Source organism: Hemitrygon akajei, unplaced genomic scaffold (assembly GCF_048418815.1).
Source record: "Hemitrygon akajei unplaced genomic scaffold, sHemAka1.3 Scf000067, whole genome shotgun sequence".
Classification (NCBI taxonomy): domain Eukaryota; kingdom Metazoa; phylum Chordata; class Chondrichthyes; order Myliobatiformes; family Dasyatidae; genus Hemitrygon; species Hemitrygon akajei.
In genome coordinates this window covers 734,972-749,198 of record NW_027331953.1, presented here as the reverse complement: position 1 = coordinate 749,198, position 14,227 = coordinate 734,972, and the positions used below count along the sequence as shown (strand labels likewise).

Here is a 14,227-nt window from a genome sequence, read left to right as displayed (position 1 = left end):
TTTTTTTGCCTGGATGATTGGTGGGGACACACATAGCAACATGGAGACTTCTAAAAAGATTTCCCAGGATACCACGAAAGTTGAAAGATCAGGTATTATTATAGATTGGAGTAACATAATTAAAAACAATGACTAATTTATTGAATTTTTTAAGTTTTAATGTTAATGGGCTTAATGGACCAGTAAAAAGAAAAAGAATTTTAACATATATTTAAAAAAATGAAAATAGATATAGCTTTCCTACAAGAAACTCATTTAACGGACATAGAACATCAGAAATTAAAAAGAGACTGGGTTGGAAATGTTATTGCAGCTTCAGTTAACTCAAAGGCGAGAGGAGTTGCAATTTTGGTTAATAAAAATTTACCAATTAAAATACAAAATGTATTAATTGATTCGGCAGGAAGATATTTAATTATACATTGTCAAATTTTTTCAGAACTATGTACTCTTATGAATATTTATGCACCAAATGAAAATGATGTAAAATTTATACAGGAGGTCTTTTTGAATTTGGCTAACGCACATGATAAAATATTAATAGGTGGAGATTTTAATTTTTGTCTAGATCCAGTTTTAGATAGATCAATAAAGGCTATTACAAAATCAAAAGTAGCAAAATTAACTCTATCATTGATGAAAGACTTAAATTTGATTGATATATGGAGAAGAATCTATCCAAAAGAAAGAAATTATTCATTTTATTCAAATAGACATAAAACATACTCAAGGATAGATTTTTTCCTATTAGATAGATAGATAGATAGATAGATAGATAGATAGATAGATAGATAGATAGATAGATAGATAGATAGATAGATAGATAGATAGATAGATAGATAGATACTTTATTCATCCCCATGGGGAAATTCAACTTTTTTTTCCAATGTCCCATACACTTGTTGTAGCAAAACTAATTACATACAATACTTAACTCAGTAAAAAATATGATATACATCTAAATCACTATCTCAAAAAGCATTAATAATAGCTTTTAAAAAGTTCTTAAGTCCTGGCGGTAGAATTGTAAAGCCTAATGGCATTGGGGAGTATTGACCTCTTCATCCTGTCTGAGGAGCATTGCATCGATAGTAACCTGTCGCTGAAACTGCTTCTCTGTCTCTGGATGGAGCTATGTAGAGGATGTTCAGAGTTATCCATAATTGACCGTAGCCTACTCAGCGCCCTTCGCTCAGCTACCGATGTTAAACTCTCCAGTACTTTGCCCACGACAGAGCCCGCCTTCCTTACCAGCTTATTAAGACGTGAGGCGTCCCTCTTCTTAATGCTTCCTCCCCAACACGCCACCACAAAGAAGAGGGCGCTCTCCACAACTGACCTATAGAACATCTTCAGCATCTCACTACAGACATTGAATGACGCCAACCTTCTAAGGAAGTACAGTCGACTCTGTGCCTTCCTGCACAAGGCATCTGTGTTGGCAGTCCAGTCTAGCTTCTCGTCTAACTGTACTCCCAGATACTTGTAGGTCTTAACCTGCTCCACACATTCTCCATTAATGATCACTGGCTCCATATGAGGCCTAGATCTCCTAAAGTCCACCACCATCTCCTTGGTCTTGGTATTATCAACGAATATTCAAGATAGAGTGAAAAATGTGGAATATAAAGCAAGAATATTGTCTGATCACTCTCCTTTAATAATGACAATGATAATGATAGATAAAGAGGAAGCAATTTATAGATGGAGATTTAACTCAATTCTACTAAAACGTCAAGATTTTTGTGATTTTATGAAAAAGCAGATTCAGTTCTTTTTAGATACAAATTTACATTCAGTTGATGATAAATTTATATTGTGGGAAGCAATGAAGGCATATTTGAGAGGTCAGATAATAAGTTATACTTCTAAAATTAAGGAGGAATATATGATAGAAATAGATCAATTGGAAAAAGAGATTATAAAATTAGAAAAAGAATCTCAAAGAAATATGACAGAAGAAATACGAAGACAACTTATTAATAAGAAGTTACAATATAATACACTCCAGACATATCGAACAGAAAAAGCAATTATGAGAACTAAACAGAGATATTATGAACTAGGTGAAAGATCACATAAGGTCCTTGCATGCCGGTTAAAAACAGATCAGATTTCTAAAACAATAAATGCAATCCGAACAAAAGTGAATAAAGTTACTTATAAGCCTCTAGAAATTAATGAGGCTTTTAAGAATTTTTATTCTGAGTTGTATAAATCAGAATCAAAAAATGATGATGGTAAGATAGAAAGATTTTTAGCACAAATAACTCTTCCAAAATTAAATACGGAAGAACAGAAGGGATTAGGTATGCCTTTTACATTGAAGGAGGTTGAAGAAGCTCTGGGATCACTTCAAAGTAATAAATCTCCAGGAGAAGATGGTTTTCTGCCTGCATTTTATAAAAAGTTTAAAGATTTATTAATTTCTCCCTTTATGGAGTTAATACATCAAGCGGAAAGAACGCATAGACTTCCAGAATCTTTTTCAACAGATATTTTAATAGTATTGCCAAAAAAAGATAGAGACCTTTTAAAGCCAGCATCATATAGACCTATTTCTTTATTAAATACTGATTATAAAATAATAGCAAAAATCTTATCTAATAGATTATCTAAATGCTTATCAAAATTAGTGCATATGGATCAAACAGGATTTATCAAAAATAGACAATCGGCAGATAATGTAACCCGGTTAATTAGTATAATCCATTTAGCGCAAAAGAGGGAGGAAACGAGTGTGGCAGTTGCTTTAGATGCAGAAAAAGCATTTGATAGATTGGAATGGGATTTTTTATTTAAGGTATTGGAAAAATATGGATTAGGAACATCATTTATAAAATGGATTAAAACCTTAAATACTAATCCCAAAGCTAAAGTAGTGACAAATGGTCAAATTTTGACACCATTTCAGTTAACAAGATCAACTAGGCAAGGTTGTCCATTATCACCTGCTTTGTTTGTGTTGGCAATAGAGCCATTAGCTGAATTAATAAGAATGGACCCAGATATTAAGGGTTTCAGAGTTAATCAGGAAGAATACAAGATTAATTTATTTGCTGATGATGTTCTACTTTATTTAACAGATCCATTACATTCATTATGTAAATTATCTTATGGATTAGAAGAATATGGGAAAATATCAGGTTATAAAGTAAATTGGGATAAGAGTGAAATTTTACCTCTTACTAATGGAGACTATAGTCAATGTCGATTAATAACCTCAATTTAGATGGCCGGCAAATGGTATAAAATATTTAAGTATAAGAGTTGATAATGATATAAAAAACTTATACAAATTAAATTATTCACCACTTTTGAAAAAAATTCAGGAAGATCTTGATAAATGGATGGCATTACCAATAACATTAGTAGGTAGAGTAAATACTACAAAAATGAATATATTCCCTAGACTACAATATTTATTTCAATCAATACCAATACAATTACCCCAGAAGTTTTTTCAAGAGTTAAACAAATATGTGAGGAAGTTTCTCTGGAAAGGTAAGATATCAAGAATATCGTTGGAAAAATTGACATGGAAATTTGATCTAGGAGGGTTACAACTTCCAAATTTTAAGAATTATTATAAAGTAAATCAACTTAGATTTATTGCATCTTTTTTTGAGAAAGATAAACCGGCATGGATTAGAATAGAACTAGATAAAATAGGAGAAAGCGTACCAGAAGATTTTATATATAAATGGGAATCTAAATGGATACGGGAAAAGAAAAAATCTCCTATATTAAAACATTTGATTGATTTATGGAATAAGATAAATGTTGATGATGAGACAAAAAAATCTTTATTAGCAAAGAGATCTTTAATTGAAAATAGACTTATTCCTTTTACAATGGACAATCAACTTTTATATAATTGGTTTCAAAAAGGGATAGATACATAGGAGATTGTTTTGAAGGAGGTATATTAATGTCATTCGATCAATTAAAGAATAAATATAAAGTATCAAATAACACTCTTTTTTGTTACTTTCAACTAAGGGCTTATATAAGAGAAAAACTAGGTCAAACTATGTTATTGCCGAAATCTAATGAAATAGAAATTTTAATTCAAAAAGGAAATATTAAAAAATTTATATCTTGTATGTATAATTTGATTCAAAAACAGGCAATTAAACAAGGAGTCCATAAGTCAAGACAAAAATGGGAAAGTGATTTGAATATTAAAATTGAAGAAACAAATTGGTCAAGACTATGTCTTGATAGTATGACAAATACAATAAATGTTCAGTTAAGATTAGTGCAATATAACTTTATACATCAATTATATATTACACCAAAAAAATAAATAAATTAAATCCAAGTTTATCTGATCAGTGTTTCCGATGTAACCAAGAAACTGGTACACTTTTACATTCGACATGGTGTTGTTCTAAAATTCAACCTTTTTGGACAAATTTAAGACTTTTACTGGAACAAATTACGGAAATACAACTTCCTCATAATCCAATATTACTTTTACTAGGTGATATTGAAGGGATAAAACCGAAACTCAAACTAAATAAATATCAGAAAGAATTCATAAAAATTGCACTGGCAGTAGCCAAAAAGGCTATTGCAGTTACTTATAAATCAGATACATATTTAAGTATAGATTGTTGGAAGAAAGAAATCTATGGTTGTATTCCATTAGAGAAAATTACTTATAATTTAAGAGATAAATATGAAACATTTTTGAAAATTTGGTGCCCTTATTTACAAAAGACAGGACTAAATATATAGGTGCTCTGAAGATGAAACAATTGGTTACTTGGGGAAAGAAATAAATATATATACTAAAGTTATTAAGAACTCCATGGAGCATGTGGAGATCTTCCAACAACCAGGCACTCTTTCTTTTTTTTTCTTTCTTACTTTCTCTTTTTTTTTATATAGGGAAGTTAGGGGGAGGGGTTAAGGGAGGGGGGAAGGGATATATACATTTTTTCCACACTTGTAATGACTTAAAAACGCAATTAAATAAATTTTTAAAAAAATGCAATGAAGCAGAAGGCCATATTAACAACGGCAAAGAAATGGACAAGAAAATTAAAGAAATTATGGAATTAAGAAAACCTCCTCTACAGAATGCATAAGATCAGCAGACAGATCCAGATGAAGTATGTGGGAGGAGGATTCAGTATATAGAGCAGCTGTCTGAGGATAATAGAGGGGAACCCCCAGATATTAAACACCCTAATTCTGGCCCACCTATTACCAAAGAAGAAAAAACTAAAGCAATGAAAAGCATGAAACGTGGTAAAGCCACTGGACTTGAGGAAACCTCAGTTTACAAGCCCTAGAAGATCTGGGCATAGATATTCTTTTTGAACTGTTTAATGGCATATATGAGTCTGCTGTATTGCCTGATGATCGCTTGAAATCAGTATTTATAGCTCTGCCAAGAATTCCTGGAATTATTGACTGCGAAAATTATAGAACAATCTGTCTTAAGATTCACCTAATAAAGATTTTGTTGAGAATTGTTCTGAGACGAATTAAAAATAAGTTAAGGCCAGAAACTTCCAAGTAAAACCCTGTCTGAGTCTGTCCCATTTGTCTGTGCTTGACAGATCTCTCTCTAAAGTTTCCTCATTGTGTACCTGTCCCAGTATCTTTTATTTTCCTTCTCAACCTCATTCTCCTGCCTTCTCCCCATAACATTTGACGCCTTTACAGAAAATCTTTGGGATCAACGGCAATACGCATATTCAACAGTTCATCTTTCTGCGACAGGAGAACACACTTCAGAGATCAACAGTCTCTGCATTTTTATTTCTTACATTATTATTACGCATTGGTGCAGTATTATTGTGTATATTATTATTCCCGGTTTATTTTTAGTCATGTCTGCACACTGCTAATTGTGTTTCTAAATGTCGCTGCTGTAACGAAAGAATTCCCCACTCGGGATCAATAATGTATTTATTTATTATTATCAACATCATCATGATTATTCTGCAGTCCTTTATCTCTTTCATCAATTTTCCCAACTCTTTACTTCACGCCCGACTAATCTGATGTATCACCTCCCCTCCACCCCACATTCTTTCTCCCTCCCTTCCTTTCCAGTCCTGAAGAAGGGTCTCGGTCTGAAACGCCGACTGTTCTCTCCCCTCCATCGTTGCTTTCTGCCCCCCTGAGTTCCTCCAGCATTTTGTGGGTGTTGTTTTGGATTTCCACATCTGCAGATTTTTTTTTAATCCTGTTTAAACAAATGCGCATGCGTGTGCGTCACATCCGATCGCGAATATTGCGCATGCGCTCAGTAGATGAGAGGCTCGCAGGGATCGGATGCAGGTAGGAGCGGGGCCGCGGGAGGGAACTTAATTAACGGCGTCTGCACCGCGATTGAAGGAACATTACTATGAGCTCCGTCCACACTGGTCCGGCACCTCAGGACAGTCCCAGTCCTTTCCGTCTCTCTCAGCCCCACGATTTACCCGAGTGACGGGGAGTTAACGGCTGATTCAGAGCGGTCGGCTACGCCATTTCTCCGGCGCATGCGCATTGCTGGGTCCTTGAATCGCGGATAGACAGGTTTCTTGTTCTTGGTGTCTGCTGGGTAAGGAGGCAGCCATGGGTGACAGTGCCAGCATTGTCCCCTTATAATATGCCCAAAGACTGCGACCTCTGCCGTGGGTTTTCGTGCCTCACAATTGACCAAGAGACGCAGAAGATTCTTCAAGAAGGGTTAAACTTTAATCTGCAAATCAAAGCTGAGACAGTCATTGAGCTAGTCGCTGATTGCCCCCCGACCTTCGGACACAGCAGTTTTTATAGCAATCTCTAGTTGCCTATTGCACGTACTGCACGTACATCATGTCCGTTTTGTTCCTATCAATTGGCTTAATCATGTTCTAATCTACATCTCTTAGCTACCTCTCATTAACACACCATTGTCTTCTACATTTTTAAGACTTCGGTCTCCTACCAAATTGGATACATGCATAGCAAATAATAGTCCTAGGATTATGTGACTTAATTATGTTCTAATCTACATCTCTTAGCTACCTTTCTTTAACACACCATTGTCTTCTACATTTTTAAGACTTCGGTCTCCTACCAAATTCGATACATGCATAGAAAATAATAAACTCAGAACTGAGCAATGTTCTAATCTACATTTCTTTAGTTCTTTAGCTACCTCTCATTAACACACCATTGTCTTCTACATTCCTAAGATTTCATTCTACTAAGTTGAGTACATGCATAGCAAATAACTGACTTCATAGTTAAAGTTTATACTTTTATACTCCAATACCTCCAGCCATGTCAATCCGAGGATCAGTACCTCGGAACAAAAATATAGTGTCCAGTTACTCTTGGATGAAGAGTCTACCTTCCAGTCAGTGGAAATGTAAATTAGTACTGTATGGCAAAAATAAATCCTCCCGTCAACTTTAGTTCTCTGTGTAAATAACGATATGAAACACCTTGTTCTCGATGACAAGTGACTTGTAGCTTGCACATCACAAAGGTGCCCCATTCCAATGAGAATAACTACTGCCCACCCCTTCATAGTCATTGCCATCGATGGGTTCATCACTGTCAATCAGCTGGGGGTGGAAGGGGATCCCAGTAATTAGAAAATGTCCAGGATCCGACATGTAGTAACAAGTTCACTTTGTAGTGTTGTGGAGCATGACCAGCGCTTGAAATGATACCAAAAATCAGGAAAAATTGAGCCAAGACACAGGTTTATTGAAGGCAAAAATAGCCTATTCTCATACAGAGGGAATACAGTCAGAGAATTTAGACGTACAGAAAAGCTGGATGAACTCAGCAGGTCGGGCAGCATCCGTCGAAAGAAGCAGTCAACGTTCTTTCAACGGATGCTGCCCGACCTGCTGAGTTCATCCAGCATTTTTGTACATCTTGATTTGACCACAGCATCTGCAGTGTACTTTGTGTTTACAGTCAGGAAATTTGTTGGTCAGTCAGGATGCCTGATCCGTGACTTGTTAGAAGATGAGGAGTTCATATCTAAACATAGAAACAGAAGTCTGCAATATATTACAGGCCCTTCGGCCCACAATATCATGCTGACCATAAAACCTACTCTTGAAACTGTCTAGAGTTTGACTACCACATAGACCTCTATTATTCTAAGCTCCACGTACGTACCTAACAGTGTCTGAAAAGACCCTGATTGTATCCGCCTCTACCACCGTCGCTGGCAGTGCATTCCATGCACCCACCACTCTCTGTGCGAAAAAATTACCTCTGGTATCCCCCTTGTACCTACTTCCAAGCACCTTAAAACTATGCCCCCGCATGTTAGCTAGCTCAGCCCTGGGAAAAAACCTCTGGCTATCCACACGATCAATGCCTCTCATCATCTTATACAACTCTCTCAGGTCACCTCTCATTTTCCATCACTCCAAAGTTTACTCAACCTATTATTATAAGGCATGCTCTCCAATCCAAGCAACATCCTTGTAAATCTCCTCTGCACCCTATTTAGAGCATTTTTTCCAGTAGTGAGGTGATCAGAATTGAACACAGTGCTAAAAGTAGGGCCTAACGAAGGCCTTTTATATCTGTAATAGTACCTCACCGCTTTTGAACTCAGTCCCATGGCTGATGAAGGCCTTCTTAAAAACATTGTCCAGCTGCGTAGCAGCTCTGCATGAACTATTGACACAGATCCCAAGATCTCGCTGATCCTCCAAACTGCCAAGGGTCCTATCATTAATATTGTATTCTGTCTTCAAATTGGACCTGCCAAAATGAACCACCAGGTTGAACTCCATCTGCCAATTCTCAGTCCAGTTCTACATCCTATCGATGTAACGCTCTACTGTTCAGACTATCCACAGTTCCCACTACATTTGCGTCATCGACAAACTTACACACCCACCCTTCTACTTCCTCATCAAGGTCATTTTTAAAAGTCAGAATGAAGAGAGAGGAGGGGTCCCAGAACAGATCGCTGCAGAATATCACTGGTCACATCCTCCATGCAGAATACAGACCATCGACAACCACTCTTTGCCTTCTGTGGCCAAGCCAGTTGTGGATCCGCAAAGCAGCTCTCCTTGGATCCTTCCTCGTTACTTTCTCAATGAGCCTCGTATGGGGAAACTTATCAAAAGTCTTACTGAAAACCACGTACACTACATCCAATGTTCTACCTTCATCAATGTTACATCCCCAAAGAGTTCAGTCAGGTTGGTAAGGCATAACCTGCCCTTGACAAAGCCATGCTGACTACCCCTAATCTGATGCTCATAAGTCCTCCCACTTAGGATCTTCTCCAACAAATTGCCCACGACTGATGCAAGACTCACTGGTCTATAATTTCCTGGGTTACCTCTACTCCCTTTCTTGAACAATCCTCGGGTGCTTCTCCCATCCCTATTGATGATACAAAGATCATCGCCAGATGCTCAGCAATCTCCTCCCTCGCTTCCCACAGTCACCTGCGGTATATCTCAACATGAGATGAACTGGGTAATATTATGATGGAGCCAGAGCTCACATTGAGAGAGCTTATAGAAACATGTAAAATGATGAAATGGATAGATAAGATTGCGGCAGGAAAGTTGTTTGCACTAGTAGATGGGACTAGAACTTTAACATTGGGGGCATTTGGGATGGAGATGAAGAACTGTGGTGAATCTGTGGATTTCTCTGCCCAATGAAGCAGTGGAGGCTACCTCAGTAAATGCATTGGAGACAAAGTTGGATAGATTTTTGCAAAGTAGGGAAATTAAGGGTGATGGGGAAAAGGCAGGTTGGTGGAGATGGGCCAGGTGACGTTCTCGTGCTCCAATTTCTTACGTTCTCACCACAGACTAAAATCTCACTTGAAAAAATTGTCCTTCACGCATTGATGTCCTTTCAAATATTTTTACAGGTTTGAAATGGCAGAACACTTGTGCAGTGTCTCTTTGCTGTCTCTTTCTGGATATATAAGGAGTGGCCAAATATTTTCTTTGCAACAACAATACATCTGTTTTTGATTCTTGGAGATGAATTATCTCATCCCAGCTGGAAATGTGTTTTGTGTCTGAGTTGAAGTTTTCTGCTGTAACTCTGTGAAATCCACTGGAACCGGGGTGCTGAGAACACACCAGCATTTGTTCACTGAAGATCAGTTCTTCAACTGCATTGATTGTGCAAGGGATTCAAACATCTGACTGTCTGAATCGCCAGATGATTGATCGCAGTGAGATATCATTCTCCTTCTCTCAGTGTGGGAAGGGATTCACTCACAGCCTACTCACAGACACACCAGTGAGTTCACAGTGGAGAGAGGCCATTCACCTGCTCTGTGTGAGGGAGGGGAACTACTCAGTCATCCAGTCTGAAAATACATCAGCAAGTTCACACCACAGTGAGACGCTCCACCTGTTCTGCAAGCAGGAAGCAGTTCATTCCGTTGTCGATGCTAAAGATAGATCCAAAAATTCACCAGTGAGAGGACGGTAACCTGTTTACATGGTGGGAAGGCATTCACACACTCAACCACGCCACAGTGACACCAGTGAGTTCACACCTGGGAGAGGCCAATCACCTGCTCTGAATGTGGGAAAGGATTCACTCAATCATCCCAACTGAATGAACACCAGCGAGTTCACACTGAGAAGATGCCGTTCACCTGCTCAGACTGTGGAAAGAGATTCACTCATTCAACCACACTACAGAGACACCAGCGAGTTCACACTGGGGAGAAGCCATTCACTTGCTCCGAATGTGGGAAGGGATTTACTCAGTCATATCAACTGAAGGTTCATCAGCGAATTCACACTGGGGAGAAACCTTTCAGCTGCTGTGAATGTGGGAAGGGATTCACTGACTCATCCCACCTTGTGCAGCACTACCGAATTCACACTGGGGAGAAGCCATTCACCTGCTCTGAATGTGGGAAGGGGTTCACTCAGTCATCTCATCTGAAAGTACATCAGCGAATTCACACTGGGGAGAAACCGTTCAGCTGCTCTGAATGTGGGAAGGGATTCGCTGATTCAGACTCCCTTGTGAAGCACAGCCGAATTCACACTGGGGAGAAGCCATTCACGTGCTCTGAATGTGGGAAAAGATTCACTCGGTCATCTCATCTGAAGGTCCATCAGCGTGTTCACACTGGGGAGAAACCGTTCAGCTGCTCTGAATGTGGGAAGGGATTCGCTGACTCATCCCACCTTGTGCAGCACTACCGAATTCACACCGGGGAGAAGCCATTCACCTGCTCTGAATGTGGGAAGCGATTCACTCATTCATCCACACTACAAAGACACCAGCGAGTTCACACTGGGGAGAAGCCATATACTTGCTCCGAATGTGGGGAGGGATTTACTCAGTCGTATCAACTGAAGGTGTATCAGCGAATTCACACTGGGGAGAAACCGTTCAGCTGCTCTGAATGTGGGAAAAGATTCACTAAGTCATCTCAACTGAAGGCGTATCAGCAAATTCACACTGGGGATAAACCTTTCAGCTGCTCTGAATGTGGGAAGGGATTCACTCACTCATCGCATCTGAAGGTGCATCAGCGAGTTCACACTGGGGAGAGGCCATTCACTTGCTCTGAATGTGGGAAAGGATTCACTGCGTCATACTCCCTTGTGAAGCACTGCCAAATTCACACTGGGGAGAAGCCATTCACATGCTCTGAATGTGGGAAAAGATTCACTCGGTCATCTCATCTGAAGGTACATCAGCGTGTACACACTGGGGAGAAACCATTCAGCTGCTCTGAATGTGGGAAGGGATTCGCTGACTCATCCCACCTTGTGAAGCACAGCCGAATTCACACTGGGGAGAAGCCATTCACGTGCTCTGAATGTGGGAAGGGGTTCACTCAGTCATCTCATCTGAAAGTACATCAGCGAATTCACACTGGGGAGAAACCGTTCAGCTGCTCTGAATGTGGGAAGGGATTCGCTGATTCAGACTCCCTTGTGAAGCACAGCCGAATTCACACTGGGGAGAAGCCATTCACATGCTCTGAATGTGGGAAAGGATTCACTGACTCATCTCACCTCGTGAAGCACAGCCGAATTCACACTGGGGAGAAGCCATTCACGTGCTCTGAATGTGGGAAGGGATTCACTGAGTCATCCAACCTGGTGAGGCACTGCCGAATTCACACTGGGGAGAAACCATTCACCTGCTCAGATTGTGGAAAGGGATTCACTCAGTCATCAGGCTTCAAAGTCCATCAGCGAGTTCACACTGGGGGACGCCAGTCACCTGTTCTGATTGTGGGAATGAATTCGCTCAGACATTTCAACTGACTGAACATCAACTGCTCAGACGGGAAGGAATTCACTCAGACATTACTGAGCGAACATCAGCGAGTTCACACTGTATAGAAGCTGTTCATCTGCTCTGACTGTGGGAATTAATGCATACATTCATCTCGGCTAACAAAAGACCAGACTGTTTTCAGCAGTGAGAGGACGTTGACCTGCTCAGACTGTGGGAAGGCATTCACACACTGATCCTCACTGCAGAGACAGTGGTGGGTTCACACTGTGGGGAGGGTGGTCACCTGCTCAGACTGTGGGAAGGCATTCACACACTGATCCACACTGCAGAGACGGTGGTGGGTTCACACTGTGGGGAGGGTGGTCACCTGCTCAGACTGTGGGATGGCATTCACACACTGATCCACACTGCAGAGACAGTGGTGGGTTCACACTGTGGGGAGGGTGGTCACCTGCTCAGACTGTGGGAAGGCATTCACACACTGATCCACACTGCAGAGACAGTGGTGGGTTCACACTGTGGGGAGGGTGGTCACCTGCTCAGACTGTGGGAAGGCATTCACACACTGATCCACACTGCAGAGACAGTGGTGGGTTCACACTGTGGTGTGGGTGGTCACCTGCTCAGACTGTGGGATGGCATTCACACACTTATCCACGCTGCAGAGACAGTGGTGGGTTCACATTGTGGGGAGGGTGGTCACCTGCTCTGAATGTGGGATGGGTTTCAGTCAGTCATTCATCCTTGTGTCCCCCAACCAAGCTTTGACCCAACGTGAATCGGAGAGATCAGATGCTTGAGAGGACGTAATTCACTCAGGTTCACCGACCGAGTATTAAAGGCAGTGGTTCAGGGCAGGTTATTTTTGAGCTTTCAGCAGTAGCCAATCTGTATTTAGGGTTGATTATCAAGAACAAGTCAGGCAGGAGCAAGTGGAGCGGTCACTGTTGGAGTGGACAGAGTTGGAGCGGAGACATTGAGGCTTTAATTCTTTGAGGTTTCAGTGGGGAGAGCAGTCAGTCAGAGAAGGCAAAGTCATGCCAAAGGTAGAATTTTTTTTTGCCCCCTTTTCATTTGTTCAGTTGGAACAGTGGAGATGCCAGGCGGGATAGTGGAAAGCTCCTTTGCGGGATGTGGGAAGGCAGGGGACCCTCCTGTGTCCCTGATAACTACACCTGTGAGAAGGGCTTCCAGCTTCAGCTCCGAACAATCCACATTACGGAGTTGGAGCTGGAACTGGATGAACTCCAGATCATTCGGGAGGCTGAAGGGGTGATAGGTAGGACATTTGAGAGGCAGTTGCATCCAAGAAACACAGCACAGGAAACTGGGTGACTGTCAGGAAGGGAAGGGGGAAACAGCGCGAACAACTGAACAACACAGATATCACTTTAGATATTGTCAGGGATGGTGGGGATGACCAAGTAAAGGAAGGTCACAGCAGAAGGGTCTCTGGCACTTAGTCTGGCTCTGAGACTGAGGAGGGAAGGGTGGAGAAGAGACGAGCTGTGGTCAGAGGTTATTCATTCCTTCAGGGAACTGATTGGACGTCCTGTGGGTGAGAATGAGATTCCAGGATGGCATGTGGTCTCATGATGACACTTATGGAATGAAGCGGTTTTAGGCTTCGCTCCAATCCTTTTACTATTTTTTTACCTACAAACGCCCCCCTAAATGATCTTTTTATACCTATTCTAAAGGGGTTCAGACGTATGAAATCTTTTTCAATTGTTTGAATCATTTTCAACTCGTTGAAATGTCTAAAGCAAAGGAATCGAAATAGACGAAAGAACCGTTAACTTTAGAAGCAATTGCGAAGCTTACGGACGACAGACTTGAAAAACTGGAGAATAAATTAACCTCAAAGCTTTCTATGTTGGATGAAATTTTAAATTGACGCAAAACTTCAATCACTTACACTAGATTCACAAAAACAACAAGCAAGTATTTTAGTTCTTGAAGATGCCGCTCGCCAGAGAGATCGCATAATTGAAACTCTGCAACAACA

The 14,227-nt window shown here is 40.3% G+C and overlaps 2 protein-coding genes across 2 annotated transcripts in view; both read left to right on the top strand.

The window, feature by feature from the left end:
* LOC140722005 (uncharacterized) overlaps nt 1–14,227 on the top strand; it is a 59,118-nt gene that overhangs the window by 27,613 nt on the left and 17,278 nt on the right. The gene's annotated exons all lie outside the window — the stretch shown is intronic.
* Nucleotides 9,962–12,439, top strand: LOC140722007 (uncharacterized). The gene has a single exon (XM_073036822.1). It carries the CDS (start codon nt 10,596–10,598, stop codon nt 12,243–12,245), a length of 1,650 nt encoding a protein of 549 aa, XP_072892923.1. The 5' UTR covers nt 9,962–10,595; the 3' UTR covers nt 12,246–12,439.